This window comes from Talpa europaea, assembly GCF_964194135.1.
Source record: "Talpa europaea genome assembly, chromosome: 11".
Classification (NCBI taxonomy): Eukaryota; Metazoa; Chordata; class Mammalia; order Eulipotyphla; family Talpidae; genus Talpa; species Talpa europaea.
In genome coordinates this window covers 65445696-65468838 of record NC_140078.1, presented here as the reverse complement: position 1 = coordinate 65468838, position 23143 = coordinate 65445696, and the positions used below count along the sequence as shown (strand labels likewise).

At 38.4% G+C, this 23143-nt stretch overlaps 1 protein-coding gene across 1 annotated transcript in view; it reads left to right on the top strand.

The window, feature by feature from the left end:
• Nucleotides 1-3011: 3011 nt before the first annotated feature.
• CCDC66 (coiled-coil domain containing 66) overlaps nucleotides 3012-23143 on the top strand; it is a gene marked incomplete at both ends in the record, with an annotated part of 40135 nt that continues 20003 nt past the window's right edge. Inside the window, 8 exon segments of the mRNA XM_084247750.1 lie at nucleotides 3012-3462; nucleotides 4957-5122; nucleotides 5299-5402; nucleotides 10224-10345; nucleotides 10809-10910; nucleotides 19986-20117; nucleotides 20507-20757; nucleotides 20970-21054. Of these exon segments, the coding sequence (XP_084103876.1) occupies nucleotides 3012-3462; nucleotides 4957-5122; nucleotides 5299-5402; nucleotides 10224-10345; nucleotides 10809-10910; nucleotides 19986-20117; nucleotides 20507-20757; nucleotides 20970-21054 (1413 nt within the window).

The following is a 23143-nucleotide window of genomic DNA, read 5'->3' as shown; positions in this document are numbered from 1 at the left end:
CTCTTCAGGCCTTGTTCTGGTGGCTAGGGAGAGCGAGTGCTGAGTCTAGAGACTGAGTTGTTAGGACCTCTCCTCTCTGAGGAGCGGTGACTAGGGGCCCTACAAGTGCATTTTGAAAGGTTTGGTGAAATGCAGTTGGCTGACTGGTTCAAGTATGGTTGGATACGATAAGCCAGATGAAAACCATATGGTGTGTATTCTACTTCTTACTGGCAAGAATCTTGTCTTACTCATCTTTCTATCTCCAACACTTTTTCTTCATGTTGACCACATACAAAGCTACATTTTATATGGATTAAATGAATTGAAACTCTTAGTTGAGTTTACAGAAATGTACTCTGGGTTAAGTGGAGGATAGTTTTGAGATAGACTGCAATCTTACAGTGTGGTAATAACAGGAATTAGGCTTCTTATTAGGTATATGATGAGAAAAAGATATTTGAAAGGGAAACATGACCTAGTTGTTGATAAGGAAGCTAAGAAGACCAAGAAGAAAGGGGCAGAAGAGGCCAAGCAAGTCTGGTGGGAAAAGAGCAAAATCAAAATACAAGTCAAGGTAAAGGCTGTCATGTCAGCCTCCTCCCATGTCTCTCACTCACCTCTCTTATCTCTTTCGAGTATCTCCTTCCATGTCCCTGGTATAAGCCCATGGCCAAGGAGCAGTCATGGCTTCTTCACATGTGTCTCTGCTCCAAGTGCCTCCCAGCCCTTCTGGGCTTCTCAGTCTTTACTTCTTCCTTCCTCTCCCAAGTCCTTCTCCCAGTCTGTTCTAGCTTCTCCTCAATGTTCGGCTTCATCTTTCACAAGTGGGGCAGGGAACCTGGAACACTGTTACAAGATTATAAGAGGTAAAATGAGAAAGTAGAATCAATAATTTTCTTTGCTACCTGAAGCCTTCAGCAATAATTTTTTAAGATGGTAAAATGATGGTAAGATCCAACAGAAAAGGGCCTCCCTGGTGGCGCTGGGGGTTAAGATGCAACCTATGAGGCAATCCGCAGCTACTGCAGCACAAGTTCCATCCCCGGCCAGGGAGCAATTCACATAGCACAGCAGACCTCTCCTGACTCGCCCGCTGGCAGTGTGTTTTGGTTGATCTGCCTGTTCTATTCTCCACTCTGTCTCTGGTGGATCCTCCCACCCCACCCCTGTGCCTGTGGCCTGTACCACAATTCTTGTATGCATAAATAAATCTGGGGCCTCCCTGGTGGCTCAAGGGGTTAAGACTCAATCTATGAAGCTATCCATAGCCACTGCGGCACAAGTTCAATCCCTGGCCAGGAAGCTACCCACATAGCGCAGCAGACCTCTCTTGCCTTGCCCGTTGCTCCCCTCAGTAGTGTTTTCAGTCAATCCCCACTTTTCTCTGGTGAATCCTCTCACCCTCCACACCTCTGGCCTCTATCCCAGTTCTTGTATGCATAAATAAATCTTTAAAAAAAAAAGGGAAAAAAATCTTTTTAAAAAATCCAACAGAAAAGAAAAGTAATGATGCAGCAGAAAGCAGAGAATTGTCAGTGATAATCCTTTATGGGAATGTGTATAGAATAAGAGGAGGGCAAGAGTTTGTATGAGTACAGTTGCTGGTACAGATTTGGTGGTAGAAATTTGAAGTTTTTTTCTGAAGGTTTTAAAACCTCTAAGATTTTCAATGAAATATTAAGGTCTTCAGCTGAGAATAAGTTTGAGAAAGTGTTTGTGTTTTGGAAAAGAGGAAAAAACTGAAATTTTGTTGCTAAAAGAAATTATTTACTAATAGAGGGAGTAAATAAATGGACTTGGGAAATGTGTGACTGCCAGGTAGCATAAAGAGCCCATTTATTGCTAACTATGAATTTAAGATGAAACCAAATAGTGTGGGCTGTGTATTTTTCTTGTTGAGTGCAGCAAGCCAAGAATGGTGAAGATTTAGGTTTTTTTCAAGTTTGAAATTTTCTAAGCATACTTGACAAAGAGTGAGGAGTTGAGAATGGAAGACAGTGACCGTTTGGTTGATTGTGGAATTGAAAATTGGTAATGAGGGAAGTAAGGACAAGAGGAATCTGTGGTCAACAAATTGTAGATCTCAACAGAATTAACTGTTGGAATTGGATATGAGAGGAAGTGAACTGTAAAAAAAAAATAGGTAGTGGTCATTGTGAAGGGACTGAAATTGAGATTTTGAAGGGATTACAATTTTGTGTAATTACAAAGACAATGTATAAGATAACATGGGAGACTATAGGAGTAGAATAATTTCAAGGAAATAGCCTGTGGTGGTGAAAAAATTATGTGAATATGAAAGCATCAATAATTAAGACAGAAGTTAGGTTAGAATGGTGATGGTCCATGACTTAAATTGTGCAAGGAATAATGACTAATAATTGTGCGAATCTGTATAGATAAATACAAAGATATAGTGTAGGTAGTATATATATGACATGAAATTCAAAACAGGAGTAAAATAAAGATGTCCTGTCCTATAACAACTAGAATAAAAGTTCTGTATTTTTTTTAACTTTTTTTTTTTTTTTAAGATTTATTTATTTTTATACAAGCACTGGGTACAGTCAGAAGCGCAGGAGGGTGAGAGAATTCACCAGAGACAGAGCGGGGAGCAGAGCAGGCAGAAGGACTGAAGTACACCGCTAAGGGGAGCAGTGGGTGGCAGGAGAGGTCTGCACGCCATGTGGGACCCTCGCCTGGTGGCCGGGGAGCAGCCAGGGATTGAACCGGCGCTGCAGAGGCTGCGGGCAGCTTTGCAACCCAGTGCTCAACCGCTGCGCCACTGGGGAGGCCCAAAAGTTCTGTATTCATTATCCTGAAGTAAAATAATAGTTTTTAGTTGTTGATGAAGATTTCAGGTGAAGATTTGCAAAGTCTAATAAATACTAGCTTTTTATGGATACACCTAAAAAGAAATCTAGCAAAATGGAAAAATGTTTAGAAACTTATCACTCGATATGTAACTAAAGATAATTATTGTTTTTTCATGATCTGTTATAAAGAATAAATTTCTGATGTTTTAACAGATGGGAAATAAGACCAAGATTGCAAAATGTCCTTTGAGAACTAAACAAAATGGACACATTCTAAAGCCAACACAAAATACTTGTATCAAGAGTGAAAAACTTTTGCAAAAGAAGAGAATTGGTTCAGAAACATCACTGGCAAAAGGTGAAAAAGATAGTATGACTTTTTCACCCACTAAGGATTTATGCAAGCAGTATGCAGATAAAAACTGTCTTCATATCCATATTCAGAAAGAGACTTCACTTGCAGCCCCTAATATAAAGAATTCTAGAAACGCCATAAATACAACAGTAGTAACTACACAGAAGCCTTGCAAAAAACATATAGCTGAAAATATGAAGAGCAATTTGGTGTGTCTAACACAAGACCAACTACAACAGATTTTGATGACTGTAAACCAAGAAAATAGATCAAGTTCCCTGACTGAGAATGGAAAGAAGGAAGAAACAAGTAAGATTTTCTAAAGCTTTAGTCAATATTAATTTTACCAGTATGTTTTAGAATTATAGTTTCATTGAATTTTTATGTAGCTGTGCCTTTTCTAGCATACAACAATCTTTGAAAATATTCTATTAAAGATTATTTTTTCATATTCAGAATTACTTCTGTAATTATACCATATTTCAAACTTAATGCTCAGACTATTTCATGTAACATAGGCTTAAAAAATGTAGCTTAAGTGGATTCTAGAAAAGATGTTAATACTATAAGCTGTTATACCCATTTTAAAATGTAGAAGACTTTCATTTACAGTAATTATATAAAATGTTCTAAAAATCACTGTAGTATTTCTAGTGAAAATTGAAGGAACCTTACTATGACAAATTGACTTGAGGTGCTGAAATAGTTGTTTTCCTTTCCCCCAATTTTTGCTCTTTCTGACACTGAGTTCATGTGAAAGATTAACACCACTGTCTTTTTTTTAAAAGATTTATTTATGCATACAAGAGCTGGGTACAAGCCAGAGGTGTGGGGGGATGAGAGGATTCACCAGAGACAGAGTGGGGAACAAAACAGGCAGACTGAATGAAATACACTGCTGAGGGGAGTAGCAGGCGAGTCAGGAGAGGTCTGCTGCGCCATGTGGGTTGCTCCCTGGCAGGCAGGGAATCGAACTTGTAATGCAGTGGCTGGCGATAACTTGGTAGCACTGTGTTTAACTCCTGTGCCACCAGGGAGGCCCAACAGCACTATCTTTTTAACAGCCAGGAAGAGGCCCCTCAACTGATTTGAGTACCAGCTTATGCCTGTGTACTCTCAGAGAGGGAGCTCAAGATGGAGTCATTTACCTTTGCATAGTATAGATTATTCTTTGTAAAGTGAGTGAGTTAGATTTCATATTTAAAACTAGAATTATAGTACAAAGAAAAGCAACAAAAAACGTTAGGCGTAATAACAAGGAAAGTTAATTAATCATGTACCAACATGCATATTAAATATGCTTTCTTTTCATTGGGAGATCTGGCACATAAAGGAGGATTCAAAACAATCTGGGAATGAGTCCTGTATAAAATGTCAAATACATATGGCTGTGACATGGTAAAGTTTTCCACTGGTGTCATAGCTAAATGAGAAAAATAAGAACAAGATAATGAATTTTTCATGAAGCTATTTGCATCTACTTTTTTTAAAGTTGTGTTTTGTGTTATTTATACTATTTGTAACAATATTGTTGGCATAGTACACAGAAGTTTATTTTTTACTTATTTTCTTATTTATAGAAGTTAGGTGACTATGACGATAGCTCCGAGTCATTTAACCTGAGGTTAAGTTTCTTTTTTTCATGAAAGGGGAATCATAATACCCACCTCAAAGATTTTTGTGAGAGGTAATTAGTTAGGTAACATGTAAGACAGTGTTTAATCTGTAACAATATGTTGAGACAAGGTATTATAATATGTGTAATTTAGTGTTAATTTAAAAACATTAATTCTTACCTCCTAGGTCAATACAGTCTACATTTGAACAATATTCCTGATCAATCAAAGGATGAAAATATCTTGGGACTACTCCAAAAAATTGAAGCTATTTCATCTGACCAGAGTGAAAATAAAGCTGTTTTAAATAAAAATGAAGAGATATGTAAGCACTATGAGCAGAAAATTGCCACGTATGTAACTTATGTATGTTATTGTGGGGTCATCTTGGGAGTATGGTTTACCTTGACTTGCATGTGAAGTACTTATATTGAAGATTAAGCTATTTAAAAGTTTATTAGTTGTTTATGAAATAAGTTGTGTAGACATGTATGATAAGCTTTCTGTTACATTTTGTGTTTTGTCTTAGAGAGAATGTATGGAAACCAGCGGACATATTCAGTACTCTTGGGGAAAGAGAACGTGATAGAAGTTTGTTGGAAGCCAAAAAAGCCCAGTGGAAGAAAGAGCTTGGTGGGTAATTATTTAATTTTAATTCTAATTTTGCTGACTTAAGAAAAATATATTGAGAATGAAGTATTTATTTCAATATATTATTAGTAATCTTGTTTTATAACATTTCCCTTCTAGTTCTCTGCAAATCCTTAAGAAGCTCTGTTATTTCACATTGCCTTAGGTTGTGTTGTTTTGTTTGAATACTCCTGTGCACCAAAAGGGTGGTTTTTAATCTCCATGAGGTAGGAGAGTTCCTTGCCTTCTTTTTATGGTTTATTTCTAGTTTGATGCCTTCATGGTCCGAAAAGATGGTTGGTATGATTTCAATCTTAGTGTATCTGTTGATGTTTGTCTTGTGCCCCAGTATGTGATTGATCCTGGATAATGATCCGTGTGCCCTTGAGAAAAATGTGTACTCCGTTTTTTGGGGGTTTAGTGTTCTATAGATGTCTGTTAAGCCCAAATGCTCTAGGTACTTATTTAGAGCTTTAGTTTCTTTACTTATTTTTGTCTTGTTGATCTATCCATTGTTGATAGTGGTGTGTTGAAGTCTCCCACTACATATGTGTTTTCTCTGATGTCTGTTTTCAGAGAGGACAACAGTTGTCTGATATATTTTGGTGCTCCTTCATTTGGTGAGTATATGTTAATGAGTGTTATTTCTTCTTGAAGTATTGTCCCCTTGATCATAACGTAGTGACCATTGGGGTCTCTTTTTATCTTTTTGAGTTTGAAATCTGTTTTATCTGATATAAGTATAGCTGTTCCTGCTTTCTTTTTTGGTCCATTTGCTTGTAGGATTGTTTTCCATCCTTTAACTTTGAGTCTATTTTTATCTTTTGTAGCTAAATGTGTTTCCTGGAGACAGCAAAAGGTTGGGTTTTGTTTCTTAATCCAGGCTGCAACTCTGTGTCTTTTTATTGAAGAGTTTAGTCCATTTACATTTAGAGTTAATATTGATATGTTAGCATCTGTGTTTGCCATTGTGTTTGTCTTTCCTTTGATTTTATTTATTTATTCTTTTAATAACTTTTTTTGTTTGTTTGTTTGTTTGTTTTCGGCCTTCTTTCGTTGTTATTCGTCCCTCTGAGGTTTTGGCTTTAGGATTCCTTGTAGTATTTTTTTGGAGTGGGGGTTTAGTTGTAATGAAATTCTGGAGTTTTCTGTTTGTCTGGGAAGGTCCTTATTCTTTCTTCATAGAGGAAGGAGAGCTTTGCGGGATAGAGTATTCTTGGTTGGCATCTGTTTTCTTGGAGTCTGTTGACTATGTCCCTCCACTCTCCTTGCCCATAGTGTTTCTTCAGAGAAGTCTGATGTCAGCCGATTGGCTTTCCTTTGAATGTTATCTGTTTCTTCCCTCTTGTCAGCTTCATTATTTTTTCCTTGTCCTGGATTCTTGGGAGCTTTACTATTATGTGTCTTGCTGTGTTTTTCCTTTCGTCGTGGAAGTTTGGTGTTCTTCTTGCTTCTTGTATATCAATTTTCAGCTCCTTCTTCACATTTGGGAAGTTCTCTTCAATTATCTCTTTGAATATTTTCTCTGTTCCTACGTCTCTCTCCTCTCCTTCTGGTATTCCTATAACTCTTATATTTCCTTTGCTCATGGAGTCAGATAGTTCCCGAAGTCTTTCTTCGTTCCTTTTCCTTCGTACTTATCTTTCCTTTTCTGTTTTGGTTCTTTTTATTTCTGTGTCTTCAAGAGTACTTATTCGTTCTTCCATTTCATCTATTCTGCTTTCATTGCTTTTCCCAGAATTCTTTAGTGCCTCCATTAATTCTTTGATCTCCTGCATTTCTTTTACTTCCCTCTTTAGGGACTCAATTTCATTCTTCTGATCGTTGATTATTTTTCCCTTATCATTGTTTTCCTTTATGACTTCTGTCAATTTTTTAATCATGGCAATTTTAAATTCTCTTTCTGGAAGGCTCAGAAGTTCTTCCAAGTTACTGTTGTTGCAATCTGGGGGCTGGTTTTCTTTTTGTGGTGTGCTTTTTTCCTGAGGAGTTGCTAGGTTGCGTGTGGTTCTTCTGCTCCCTACTGTCTGTTTTCTAATTTGCTATATGCATTGGGACACTGTGTTGCTGGGACTGGCCGGCATCTTGGGTGAGCTTCTCTGCTCCCCTCTGGCTCCTCCGGGAGCCATCTGTCAGTTTCAAGCAGTCTTTACTGAAGAAAGGTCCCTGTTCTAAAATGCCGATGTGGGGACACACTCCCCTGTGTGCCTGGTCTGCCCCGGCAGTGGGTTCCCGCTCCCCCTCTGGGCTTGGACTGCAGGCCAGAAGGATCTGGCATGGGTGAACTTCCCCCGCTCACCTCTGGCTCCTGAGGGAGCCTTCTGCAGGCAGTTTTTACTGAAGAAATGTCCCTGTTCTAAAATGGCGATGCGGGCACACTCCCTGCGCATCCGGTCTCAGGCACACTCTTCTGCGTGCCTGGTCTGCCCCGGCCGTGGGTGCCCGCTGCCCCTATGGGCTCGGACTACTGGTCAGAAGGGGCCTGGCATGGGCTAACTTCCCAGCTGGCCACTGGCTCCTCCAGGAGCCTTCTGCTGGGGTCAAGTCGCTATGTGGCGCCAGAGATCTCTTCTAGAGCCCTTGGGTAGCTTTTTTTTTTTTTGTTTTTGTTTTTCACCCTGTGGGACAGGGAACAGAGCGGGAATGGTAGGGTAAACCTCAACAGTTTTGGGTTGCTATGTCTGCCTTCTGCCCCACTGTCGTGGAGAACCCACACCCCGAAATTCGTGGCCCGGGTCTCAGTTCCAAAGCCCTTAGGTCCAGGACGGGGGCTGTAGCCCAGTTCATTGTCCGCAAAATGGCATCTTTTGCACCCCGCTCCCGTGCCTGGGTGCCTGGTTCCTGATTACTCAGTGAGGGACTTTCACCTCAGTGAGGGTCCCCGCGCGTCTCCCCGCACGTCTCCCCGCACGCCTAGGTCGCAGGCGCTGGGACCTGGGCAGCCGTGATCCCGATCCGCGTTTGCTTTTCAAGAGCACCGCTTTTCTGCACAAGCTTACCGGCCGGCCCGGGGCTGTGTGCAGGTCTCCTCCAGGGGTCTCTTTTGTTCTCTAATGGCGCCTGGAGCTCACCGCCTTGGTGAATCCTGCAGGGTTCTCCACAGCTCCCGTTCACGGGGTGTAGTGGCTGAAATAGTTCCTTTCCACTCCTAAATATATTTTTTAAGATTATTATAGAAGAACTGGGGTGCAGGCCAGAAGTACAGGGAGTGAGAGGATTCACCAGGGACAGAGTGGGAAGCAGAACAGGCGATCTACTGAAATACACTACTGAGGGGAGCAGATTGACTGAAATACACTGCTAAGGGGAGCAGCAGGCAAGACAGGAGAGGTCTGCTGCACTATATGTGGATTAGCTCCCTGGTCGAGGATCGAGGCAGTGATAGTGCTGAGACTTAACCCCTACACCACCAGGGAGGCTCTGAATATTTTTCAATACAGATTTAGTTTACCAAAATACACAACACCAAACTTCTGAAGTAATCTGGATTACTTGGAAATGACTGAAGCATTTTTTTGTGTGTTTTTTTTTTTTTTTTTTTAAGATTTTATTTATTTATACAAGCACTGGGTACAGTCAGAAGCACGGGAGGGTGAGAGAATTCACCAGAGCCAGAGCTGGGAACAGTACAGGCAAACTGATAAAATGCATTGCTGAGGGGACCAGCGGGCGCAACAGGAGAGGTCTGCGTGCCATGTAGGACCCTCGCCTGTGGCCAGGGATCGAACCAGCGCTGCAGAGGCTGTGGGTAACTTCACAGCCCAGCGCCAGGGGAGGCCCTGATTGAAGTGTTTTAATTACTATATTGAAAAGCAATTTCTTTTACCTGATTGTGTTAGAAAAGCACATCTCTTTTTGTTGAAGTTATGCTTTCATTAATCTTCTTGGAATTTAAATTCATATATATCTGAATTTTTAAGTTCTAGTGATGATTTAGGGCCTAGTTGCCTTTAAAAAAAAAAAGATTTATTTATGCACACAAGAGCTGGAGTGTAGGCCAGAGATGCAGAGAGGTGGGAGGATTCACCAGAGACAAAGTGGGGAGAGAACAGGCAGACTGAATGAAATACACTGCCGAGGGGAGCAGTGGGCAACACAGGAAAGGTCTGCTGTGCCATGTGGGTCAGCTCCCTGTCTGGGGATGGAACTCGTGCTTCAGTGGCTGCAGATTGCTTCATAGTGCTGAGACTTAACCCCTTGTGCCACCAGGGAGGCCCTAGGACCTAGTTGTTTTTTTATCAATCTATTAGACACACAAAGTACTGGTTTTTACTGTTCACCAGTTGTAAACAATAATGGTTGATAATTATTTGCTTTGTGGTGGGTCCTATACTGAAATAGGCACTATTATTATGTTATTTTACACAAGAAAAAACTGAGGTATATAGAGGTGAATAGCAGTTTGCCCACAGTCACGTAGCTAGTAAGTGATGAACTTGGATTTGACCTCAGGGTTCTCTGATTCCATAGTTGTAGCTTTTTAAATCTCTTCTGGATAGCTGAGTGAACATTAGTGGAAAGTAGCACCTCAGAATAAACAGCATAACATAAAATAGATTATTTTGATAAAATTGCTTCTTATGGAATATTGAGGCAATAAAACAAACATTTTTATATCTTTTTATGCCATACCTAAGTCTGATTCTAGTAAATCTTTTATTATACATTAAAATTCTTCCCTGTCCTATGACTCAATCTCCTTTCTAAAAAAAATAATTTTGAGTAGATCTGTGTTGGAATCTGCGCTCCTTAAGGTCATTATTTGTTTACGTGATTTTTTTTTACAGTTTTTGTGCATTTTTTTAAAAAGGACATTATTTGCAGATGAACAGGTTGCTTTAAAGAAGAAAGAAAAAGAAGCTTCTGAAAAATGGAATAATGCCTGGAAAAAACCTGAAAGTGATAAAATGGTATGGGAAAAGCTACACATTTTTGACCAATCTAAGGTAAGAGTATCAAAATCAAACATTTATGGAGTGTTAGACCTCTTAATTGTACTTTTGTAATGTATTGTAATGTTAAGTCATGTTCAAATCATAGAGTATTTTAAAAACTGAATTACTTTAAAAAAAACCTTTTCATGTTATTTCAAAACAGTGTTATTTTGAATTTAAGTATTACTTCAACTAGTCTCTGTTTGCATTCTTTAAATTGTCTAACTCTGTTAATAGGTGAGTGCAGAAATCCCCTGACACTTTCTTTAGGCTTCTATAAAGTGTTCTGCAGTTTTTTGAATGAGCACAAAGCTCTACCACTAACCATGTCTACTACAAGGTTATCAAATCAAATATAAGTAACTGCTTGTCAAACATAAGTATGTACTAGGTATCTCTCAAGTAATGCTTCAGTGATCTTTAAATTTGCCTTGGTTTAATCTTAGACAAAGTGCCATTGTTTTTCTGTTTTCAGACTTCTGCTAGCTCCTCCAGCATTCTGTCACAGTCTCCCCTTCAGGTAACACTGATCCAGGCTGATGGGCATTCGTTGCCTAGTGTTGGTCATATTTTAGAGGTAAGTCCATTTTAATTAAAAATAATTCAGTACTTTGTAAGCCCTTTAGTACTTGATTGCAATATAATCTTTTGTTTGAAGGCATATATTCTTATTTTTAATCACCAGTTAACTTTTATTGAGTACATTGTGTTCCCTTAAACTTAATGTTATTAACAATTTCTCTTTTATATGTCTAGTTCTTTTTCCTAGTAAACATTTATGTCTTAACAAATGTATTCTGAAACCAGTGCAGTAATCTAAAAGGTATGATCCTGGTGGTAGAATTTTTCAATACTGTAGAGTTCTAATAGAACTCAAGAGTGTTTACATGGCTGCTTGTTCTGATGCATAAAAGGGTGACTTGCATACATTATTACTACGTTAGTTTTGTAGTCTGTTGATAAGTTTACATTAACAAAAAGAATAATATCCAGATTGTATTTTTCTATAGTCTCAAAAGCGCTTTTTCTTTTCTTTTTTTTTTTTTTAGAGATTTATTTATGCATATAAAGACTGGGGCACAGGCCAGAGGTGGGGGGTGGCGAGTGGGTGAGAAGTTTCACCAGAGACAGAGTGGGAAACAAAACAGGCAGACATTGAAATACACTGCTGAGGGGGCCTCCCCGGTGGCTCAGTGGTTTGAGCACAGTGCTGTGAATTTGTCCGCAGACTCTGCAGTGCGGGTTCAATTCCCAGCCGGCCAGGGAGATTCCCACATGGCGTGTCAGACCTCTCCTGCGGTGCCTGCTGCTCCCCTCAGCAGTGTATTTCAGTCGTCTGCCTGTTCTGCTTCCGGCTCTGTCTCTGGTGAATCCTCTTACCCTCCCGCGCCTCTAGCCTGTACCCCGGGTCTTGTATAAAAAAATCTTTTAAAAAAAAAAAGACTGCTGAGGGGTGCAGCGGGCAAGACAGGAGAGGTCTGGTTTGCCATATGGGTAGCTCCCTGGCTGGCTGGGGATTGAACTTATGCTGCAGAGGCTGTGGATAGCCTCATAGCGCTGCTCTTAACCCTTTGCGCCACCAGGGAGGCCCAAAAGCACTTTTTAAAAAAAGATTTATTGTGTATATAAGAACTGGGGTCTAAGGCAGAAGTACAGGGGGTGAAGAGGATTCACCAGAGACAGAATGGAAGCAGTAGAACAGGTGAAATATATTGAAATATTGCTGAGGGGAGCAGTGGGCAAAGCAGGAGAGGTCTGCTGTGCCTGGCCAGGGATCAAACTCATACCGTAGTGGCTGGTGATAGCTTGACAGTGCAGAAACATAACCTTTGTGCCACCAGGGAGGCCCTAGTCTCTCCAAAGCACTTTTAACTGACTGAAAGGCAATATGAGGGCCTCTCCTGTGGCGCAGTAGCTGAGTGCTGGGCTGCGACGCTGCTCGCAGCCTCTGCAGCACTGGTTCGATCCCCGCTGCTGGCGAGGGTCCCACATGGCACAGAGACCTCTCCTGCTGCGCCTGCTGCTCCCCTCGGCAGTGTACTTCGTCAGTCTGCCTGTTCTGTTCCCCGCTCTGGCTCTGGTAAATTCTCTCACCCTCCCACACTTCTGACTGTACCCAGTGCTTGTATAAATAAATAAATCTTAAAAAAAAAAAAAAATTTTAAAAAAAGCAATACGACCTTGATACAGGTCGTATAAATCTATAGTTATTAGATGATAATCTTAAGTGTGCAAAGTTTATAAATTGGTGCATACAGATACTACTAAAAATTACAACTAATAATGAAGTGGCTGAGAATCCATTTTTCACTTTTCAAAATTAGGATTAAAGAGTCTTTAATGCTAAAGATAGTATTTTCAGTTAGCAAAATTTAGGTTGACAGTATATCATAATTTGCCTGGGCCTTATGTCTTTTACTATTAGAGAGTATAATCTATACTATGATTTTTATTTTTTGCATAGAACTGTGGTGTAGGCCAGAGATGTGGGGCTTATGAGAGGATTCACTGGAGACAACAGTAGGGAGCAGAACAGGCAGATTTACTGATAAACACTGCTAAGGGGAGCGGGCAAGATAGATGTCTGCAGTGCCATATGTATGAATATGGTCAAATACTGGAGAGATGCTATGGAGGGAAAATAAACTGTAACAAAAAAAATCCCTTTGTTATATGTGTGAAACATAGTTGGTTTTAAAAGTCTCAGCCATCGCCACAAATGTTTTATTGTTTTTAAATGTTAAACTCACATCATCAGGTATTAGGAGGGGAAATTTAGTTGAAACAGTGCCTCCAAGGCCAGTTTTGTTAAAGCATGAGGTAATGTATAGGAAGTGCTTAGAAAAGTAGCCAACATGTAGCAAGTACTTATTTGAGAGTTTATTCTTCTTACACAATAGATCCCCCCTATTTGAGATTTTGCTTTCTATGGTTTCACTTACCAGTGGTCAGCCATGGTTCAGAAACATGTACAGTAAGATATTTTGAGACAGACCATATTTACATAATTTTCATGACATCATATTGGAATAGTTGTTTTATTATTACTTATTGTTCATCTCTTACTGTGCTTAATATATATGAAATTCAGGCATCAGCTGGCAGACTTGTTGTGTATCCCCTGAGGATAAGGGGAGATGCCACTATAATTACATAACTGGTCCATTTCAATCCCTGCAGCTGTTTTAGGCCAGTCCTCTTCACCAGCATCCTTTTCTCCTCTTCTTGATTCTCAGTCTTACTCCCCCTTTTCACTTAAATACTCCTGACGTTCATCTCTGTATTGCATACTCCAAACATTCTTGTCCATTGTGCAGAGATTTATGTATGCCTCGGTCTTATTGAGAATGACTCAAAACCTTCACCTTAGTAAACATTTGGATTTCCTTAATAAGTACCCCTTCCTGAATGCAAACTGGTCCAACCACTATGGAGAGCTGTGTGGAGATTTCTGGACCTACTAAACATAGCGCTTCCATATGATCCAGCAATTCCACTCCTAGGTATTTACCCAAAGGACACAGAAACATCAATTTCAAAGAGCACCTGCACCCCTATGTTTATAGCAGCACTGTTTACAATAGCTAAGCTTTGGAAACAACCCAAATGCCCAAAAATAGATGACTGGATCAAGAAGATGTGGTACATATACACCATGGAATATTACTCAGCATTCAAAAAAGATAAACACATGCAATTTGCAGCAACATGGATGGCGCTGGAAGGGATCATGCTCAGCGAAATAAGCCAAAAAGAAAAAGAAAAATACTGGATGGTCTCACTCATAGCAGGAATCTAGAAAACTTAAACAAGGGACCAGGAAAATGAATAACTATAAGAAAGTGAAAATCAGAATCAACAAAAAACTATGAAACAGACACTTTTGGGGGGGTTGGGGGGCGGGAGGGGAGGGATTGGGATCAGAATGGGGGGGTTGCAATTGTATGGGGAATATAAAAATAAAATTTATTATTAAAAAAAAAAAAGTACCCCTTCCTGGGAAGCCTCTTAAGTGAAGAGGGATATACTCTAATGTGCGGTAGAGAGTGATGTCATTCTGCTAGCTTCTTTTGGGAGTGGGGGGTATTGTTTTAATCAGTTATTTTTTGGTGACCCTTTTTTTTTTTTTCTGTGGTAGCATTGATCATTGGTTTACAATGTATGATTTAGGGGAGATACGAGGTTCACACCTCTTCAGGTATATGTTAACACCACCACCACCCAAGCTCTCATAATCCTCTACCATAGACTATTGGGCCTCCTCCCCTTTGCGTCTCATTTTTCACCCTCCAGGTCTAAGAGTCTCAGTTTTGTAGTAATATTTCTAGGGTTTGCTTGGGTTTCATTTTTTCCTCTTCATTTTTTTTCTCTTTATATTTCACATATAATTGCAATCATCCACTGTTTGTCTTCTTTCCTCTGACTTATTTCACATAGGATAACCCCTTCCAGTTCCATCCATGTTGCCATAAATAGCAAATTTTTATTACTTTTTATAGCTCAGTAGTGGTTTTTTATATATAGCACATCTTTATTCACTCATCTGTTGCTAGGCACTTAGGTTGTTTCTATAAACTGGCTATTTTAAATAGTGCTATAATGAATATGAGTACATGTATCCCTTTGAATCAGTGTGCTTTCATTCTTTGGATTAAAAACCTGGGAGTGTATTTGCTGGATCATATGCTAGATCTACTTTTAATATTTGAGAAAGCTCCATATTGTTATCCCTAGGGACTGGACCAGTCTACATTTCCGTCAACAGTATACAAGGGTTTCTTTTTCTCCACTTCTTTCCAATATTCGTTGTTTTGGTCTTTTTCATATGAGCTGTTCTCACAGGTCTGAGGTGGTATCTCACTGTAGTTTTGATTTCACTTTCCTGATGATATGTGATGAACATCTTTTCAAATACCTGTTGGCCATCTGTATGTCTTCTTTGGAAAAGTGTCTATTTAACCTTCTGCCCATTTTTTGATTTTTTTTTTGTTGTGTGAGTTCTTTGTAGATCATGAATATTAGTCCTACTGTCAGATGTATGATGTGCACATACCTTCTCTGATTTGGCAGGGGTTTTTTGGTTTGTTTTTAGTTTGGCTCTGCAGAAGCTTTTTAGTGTGATGTAGTCCCATTTGTTTATTTTTGCTTCTGTTTCCTTTGCTGCTGGAGTTGAATCCCCAAAGACATCATTAAAATCACTGCTGTGGAATCTTTGGCTTATGTTTTCTTCAGTGTATTTTTATTGTATCAGGTCTCATGTCCAAGTCTTTTATCTATTTTTGTGTATAGTATAGGAGAGTAATCTAGTTTCATTTTTTTCCATATGACTGTTCAGTTTTCCCAATACCATTTTTTGAAGAGACTTTTTTTTCTCCATTGTATACTTTTAACTCCTTTGTCATAGATTAACTGTCCGTATAAGTGTGTGTTTATTCTGGGCTCTCAATTCTATATGTCTATATGTCTGTTTGTCAGAATTTTGAGTACTATAGCCTCGTAAAGTTTGAAGTTGGGGAATGTGATACTTATATTTCTCTTCTGTCTAAATTACTTTGGTGATTCAGCCTCCATTGTGGTTCGTATAAATTTCAGTGATATTTGCTCTATTTCTTTGAAGAATTCATTGAAATTTTGATAGGGATTGCATTGGGTAAGATGGCCATTATAGCAATGTTAAAACTCTTCCAATCCATAAGCAGGGATATTTTTCCATTTTTGTCTTTTTATTTTATTTTAAATAATGTCTTAACAGTTTTCACCAAATAGGCCTTTCACTTCCTTTGTTAGGTTTATTTCTAGGTACTTAATTCTTTTTTATGCTACTGTAAATGGGTTGTTTTCTTGATATCATTCTCATTTAGTTTGTTGTTTGCATATAGAAATGCAAGAGATTATATGTTGGTTTTGTGGCCTGCCACTTTTCTGTGGGGATTTCTTTCTTTTTTTTTAAACTGAAAGTTTTCAGTTTCTCACCATTGAATTTGATGCTTACTGTGGTTTTGGCATACACTGCCTTTATTATGTTGAGGTATGTTCCTTCTATCCCCATCTTTATCATAAATGGATGATGAATTTTATCAAATGCCTTTTCTGCATCTATTGGTATGATTATAAGATTTTTTTTTTTAATTTTAGCAGAGAACTAGGGTGTAGGCTGGAGGTATGGAGTGGGGGTGGTGAGTGGATTCACCAGAGACATTGGGGAACAGAATAGGCAGATTTACTGAAATACATTGCTAAGGGGAGCAGTGGGTGAGACAGGTGAGGTCTGCTGTGCCATGTGGATTAGCTCCTTGGCTGAGGATTGAACTCAGGTAGTAGTGATAGTGCTGAGATTTAACTTCTAGGCCACCAGGGAGGCCCTGATCATATGATTTTTGTCTTTCATTTGTTGATACAGTGTATTACATTGGTTGATTTGGGTATGTTGGTAAATCCCACTTGGTTGTGATGTATGATCCTTTTACTGTATTGTTGAATTCAATTTGCTTAGATTTTATTGAGGATTTTTACATGTATGTTTATTAGGGCCATTGGTCTATAGTTTTCTTTTTTTGTGTGATATCCTCATCTGCTTTTGCTATCACTGGTAAAACCATCAGGTTCTGGGCTTTGTTTTTTGGGTGACTTTTGTTTATGGTTTGTTTCCTTGCTTCTTGTCGGTCTGTTCAGGTTTCCTATTTCTTCATGATGTCGTCTTGGGAAGTATATGCTTTTAAGAATTTGTCCATTTCTTTTTTTTTTTTTTTTTAATATTTGAAAGAGCAGATTTAAAAAAAAAAAAAACGATTATTTAAACAAGCACTGGGTATAGTCAGAAGCGCAGGAGGGTGAGAGAATTCGCCAGAGCCAGAGGGGAGAGCAGAGCAGGCTGACTGATGAAACACACTGTTGAGGGGAGCCGCGGGTGGCAGGAGAGGTCTGCGTGCCATGTGGGACCCTTACCCAGTGGCCGGGGATCGAACCGGCGCTGCAGAGGCTGAGGGCAGCTTCGCAGCCCAGAGCTCAACCGCTGTGCCACCAGCGGAGGCCCTGAAAGAGCAGATTTATTAAGGAAAGGGACAGAAGAGTAAAAGACACTTGCATAGACACAAGCAGACAGAAAGAGCTGCCCCCAAAGGGGTAGCTTTGCTGAGAGGCCTGCGTCGTTGCAGGCAGGCAGCCTTGAGGAGAGCTGCTTCCACTGAGGGAGGTCAGTGAAGAGCTTGTACAGGTCACGGCTGCTGCCCTGTGGAGGGAGAAAGTTGGTGAAAGGAAGCACCTGCATAGTCACAGGTGGGCAAAAGGATTGCTGTCCATTCTGTATTTTCCAATTTGATGGCATAAAGATGATCATAGTGGTCTCTTTCAATTTTCTATAGTTCTGAGATGTCTATTGTAACTCATTTCTGAATCTGTTTTGTGTTTTCTCCCTTTTTTCCTTGGTGAGTCTAGGTAGAGATTTATCTATTTTGTAATTTTTCAAAGAACCTGCTTTAGGTTTCATTGATCTTTTGTATTTCATTTTGTTTCATTGATTTCTACTCATGTATATTATTTCTCTCCTATGGTCTTAAGGTTTCATCTGTTCTTTTTTTGTAGTTCTTTAAGGTATAATGTTAGATTATTTGAACTCTTTCTGGTTTCTTCATGTGTGTATTTATTGCTGTGTCCCATAATTTCTGGTAGCTTAACTTTTCATTTTTGTTTATCTCCAGGTTGTTTTTTGAAATTTCTCTCATTAATCCATTTCTCTCATTAATCCATTCTTTCATTTCTCCTCATTAATCCAATAGCATTCAGTAGTATGTTGTTCAGTCATATTAGAGGTTTTTCCTGCTTTTATTTTATGATTGATTTCTAGTTTGGTACCATTGTGATAATAGAAGACACTTGATATGATTTCAGTCTTCATGAATTTATAGACACTAGCTTTGTGACTCACATATGGTCTGTCCTGGAGAATGTTCCGTGTGCCCTTGAGAAGAATATATATTCAGCTTTTTGGGAGGGTCTAGTGCTCTACAAATATTTAGTAGGCCCATCTGGTCTGTTTTCCTTATTTAAGGCTATTGTTTCTTTGTTGATATTCTGTCTGATTTATCTGTTCATTGATGTAAGGGGGTGTTGGAATCTCCCACTACTCTTGTGTTGCGGCTAATGTCTTTTTATGGGTTTGTTAATGGTTGTCTTAAATATTTTGGTGCTTTCATTTAGTGCATATATATTGATGAGAATTATGTCTTCCTTTATCTTTTTTATTTTTTCAAAAGATTTATTTATGCATACAAGAACTGGGGTACAGGCCGGAGGTGCAGGGGGTGAGAGGATTTACCAGAGAGAGTAGGGAGCAGTAGAACAGGTGGGTCTACTGAAATATATTGCTGAGGGGAGCAGCGGATGAGAAAGAAGAGGTCTGCTGCACCATGTGGGTATCTCTCTGGCTGGCTGGGGATCAACGTTGTGCTATAGTTCCTGTCAATAGCTTGATAGTGCTGTGTCTTTAACCCTTGTGCCACCAGGGAGGCCCCTGAAATGGTTATTTTAGGCTAAAATAAACATAATGAATTTTATCTGTTTAAAAGATACAGAAGCACTTGATGGAGACATTAAAATTTTTCCTTTTTGTATAATACTCCTTTGATCAAAGCATACGTTTACAAACTGAGCTTTCCCATTCATTGTTTCTGATAACACCAGAAAATAACATTGAGAGGTACTATATTTATTATGCATACAAGAACTGGGGTACAGGTCAGGGCTGTGGGGAGGCAGTGAGAGGATTCACCAGAGACACAGTGGGGAGCAGAACAGGCAGACTGACTGAAATACACTGAGGGGAGCAGCAGGCGAGTCAGGAGAGGTCTGCTGCGCCACGTGGGCAGCTCCCTGGTCGAAGACAGAACTTGTGCTGCAGTGGCTGCAGATAGCTTCTTAGGTTGCAACTTAACACCTTGCACAACCAGGGAGAACCCTGTCAAACTATTTTCTTAATTATGTTCTGCAGTTACTTCACACAACAAAATGTTACTTATTTTGTGTTTCAGAATATATTCTTTCATTGTTTTTAGTGGATACTAAACAATCAAAATAAAGCAACAGAATTTTAATGTTACTCCTTTATTTTTCCCTCCCTAAAGATTCATAGAATTAATCTGAACACACAGTATACTTTTCTTATTGAAATGTCAGAGATTATGATAGAGCCATAGCTGTAGAAACAGAAAAGGATGTCCTAGAGGCAGACGTTGTGGTTCAATAAGGAAAGTTTGGCACTCATATCCTCCCAGTTCTTGGTCCAGCTGCAATATTTGTTGTATTCTGAAGCCAAATGTAATACAGTACTCAATCTATTTTAAATTATCAATAATACCTTTGAAAGAGTAAATGAGAGTATGTTAGAATAATATTTTGAAAGTCTTACTGTCTTGAAGAAAGAACTTTCTAATTTTCTTTAGAAAATTTCCTTATGTTCAGTAGTTATTTAAGAGGAATGTGTATTACAAATTATTCTGAAGATCAGGATGTTGACTTTTATATATGAATTATTCATGTTCTAGAGAGAAATTTCTAACTACATTAAATCTGTTTAAGTTGTTTGGCAAGGTTTGTAAATACAAAGTGGTTAGGAAAAGAGACTGAATTTTAGATGATGTTGCTGCCTGTTGTATAGGAAGCAGCACCACTGGAGCACCCTTTCAGTGCTGTGAAACAAGAGCAGCAGAGAAAATGGATTGAAGAGTTAAACAAGCAAATAGAAGATGACCGGCAAAGAAAAGTAGAGGAAAAAATTATATTGTCTAAGGTAACTTAAAAAATTTTAAGGTCATAAAGGAAAAAATGAGTTTCACAGTGTTTAATTGTAAACTTGAAACTATCTTGAAACTATTAGACTAAAACAGTAGAGTATTCATATAAGCAAATGTGGAATAATTTGAACCTTTCATTGCATGCCATAAGTGATTTTGCATAGCTTCTTGTAAGTAACTTTTTAGAAATTTCATATTTTTTTGAATTTTTCATTCTTCAGTTGGTTTTCTAAATTTATATGAAATCAGGATAGAATAGTTTTATTAATTTTTATGATGCTTATTTTACTGCTGTATAGTAACTTTTAGAAATCATATCTGTCATTGGATTTTATATGAGAACAGTTGGAAAAATTCTTAGTAATTCTTTTTTTGTCATGATTAGGGTGAGGAACATGACAGATGGGCAATGCATTTTGATTCATTAAAGAACTATCCTGATTCTCAGTCTCAAATGTCCTCTCGGTCAACACACAAACAACCAGAGTACTTCTGTGTCTCTCCAGACACTCAGGAGCTGGCTGATATTAGCAGTGTTTATACTCCTACAACGGCAAGCCAAGTTGAACCTTCAGAGGAGGAGCATATAGAAAAACCTGTTAGGGATGTGGTTATGACAAACAGTCAAAAAACAAGGTAAGTTCATTCTTCACTATTTATTGATGTTAAAGAAAATCTGTGTTTGGTTAGGATTGTTGTTATATATACACATCTTAATAAGACTTCAGGTTTATATATATATATATTATTTTTTTATAGAAATCAGTATACCCCAAACAAAAATTATTTAATACCTAGTTATATTCATCTTTTGGGGGTTTTAAATAGCCATGTATCTATCTTGTCAGCTTTCTCCGTTCTATGACTGCTCTCTTGGACCCGGCTCAGCTTGAGGAGAGAGACAGACGGCGGCAAAAACAGTTAGAACATCAGGTACTGCATTGTAAAAAATTGTTCTCTGCCTTAGTAATTCAATATTCATAGCTAACAGATAACCTAATAAATGGAGATTAAAATTCCAGTATAAAATTACTGGGATTTTGCTGTGATGAATCTAATCCTGACTCTAGCTGACATTATATTAAAAGTATGCTTATGCTGAGTACCAGATAGAATCACAAAGGACAGCCACCTGCCTTCCAAGAGAGGTGTTTATTTAATACATAGGTTGTGTATCTAAAATTGCACAAAATCTCAAGTTTTGGTATTGGAAATTTTATTCAGTTTAGTTCTCCTAAATTCTGTTTAAGATGACAATTAGTTCTTTGAAAAAGAACTATATAGGGGTTTCAAGTAAAATTATGATTAAGAAATCTAGTAGAGATAAAAAGAAGAAATAGAACATCTAAACAGACCAATTACAAGCAGTGAAATTGAAACAGTAATCAAAGACCTCCCCCAGAATAAAAGCCCAGGACCAGGTGGATTTACAAATGAATTCTACCAAATGTTCAGAAACACATTCAAAAAATTGAGAAGGAAGGGATAATACCAAACATGTTTTATGAAGCCAGCATTACACTAATACCAAAACTGAACAAGGACATCACAAAAAAAGAAAACTACAGGCCAATCCCTAATGAACACTGATGCAAAAATCCTCTGTAAAATCCTAGACAACAGACATGCATCAATAAGATAATTCACCACAACCAAGTAGGATTTATTCCAGTAGGATTTCAACATCTGAAATCAACTGATGTAATCCAATACACGTCAACAAAAAGAAAAATAGCCATATGATCATATCAGTTGATGCTAAGGAAGCATTTGACAAAGTTCAACATCCATTTATGATAAAGGCCCTTGAAATTCTCGGGCAGAAGGAACATACCTTAACATTATAAAGGCCATATATGACAAGCCCATAGCCAATATTATAGCCATAGCCAGGTGAAAAACTGAAGTCCTTTTCCTTAAGATGTGAACAAGACAAGGATGTCCGCTCTCTCCACTGCTTTTTAATATAATACTGGAAGTCCTAGTCAGGCAATAAGATGAGAAAGACAGGCAAAGAATCCAAATAGGGAAAGAAGTAAAACTATCACTATTCACAGATGATATGATACTATACATAGAGAACCCCAAAAACTCCACAGAAAAACTAATCAAAATAACCACTTTATAGTAAAGTAATAGTATACAAAATCAGCACACAAAAATCAGTAGCTTTCCTATATGCAAACAATAAATCTGAAGAAGAAATAATCAAGAAAACCATCCCTTTTATAATTGAAACAACAACCAAATACTTGGGAATAGACCTAACCAAAGAGGTAAAGGATCTATACTAAGAAAAGTATAAAACATTGTTAAAAGAAAGAAAATAAGACTGAAAGAATTAAAAGTCATCCCCTGCTCATGAATTGGAAGAATTAACATTATCAAAATGGCCATCCTACCAAGGGTAATTTACAGAATCAGTGCTATTCTAATAAAAATTTCAATGACATTCTTCAAAGAAATAGAACAAATATTTATGAAATTCATATGGAACCACAAAAAGCCCCTAATAACCATAGTTCTCCTGACTAAAAAGGAAGGGAATGGAGGTATCACAATCCTGGACTTCAAACTATACTACAAAGCCATTATAATCACAACTGCATGGTACTGGAACAAGAACAGGCACACAGATCAATGGAATTGAATAGAAAAGCCAGAAATCCACGGATTTACGGACAACTAATTTTCAACAATGGAGCAAAAAATATGCAATGGAACAAAGAAAGTTGGTTCAATAAATGGTGCTGAGAAAACTGGGCTGCTACATGCAAAAAAAAATGAAGCCTGTCAACTACCTCACACCATGCACAAAAATCAACTCAAAATGGATTAAAGAACTAGACATAAAACCTGAAACCATAAAATACATAGAGAAAAATATAGGGGAAACACTACATGGCATACACCTTGGTAACATCTTTAAAGACACATCACCCAAAGCAAAGATAGTGAAAGATATTAACCAAAACAAAGAGACACCCCACTGATTGGGAGAAAATTTTTGCACACAATGCTA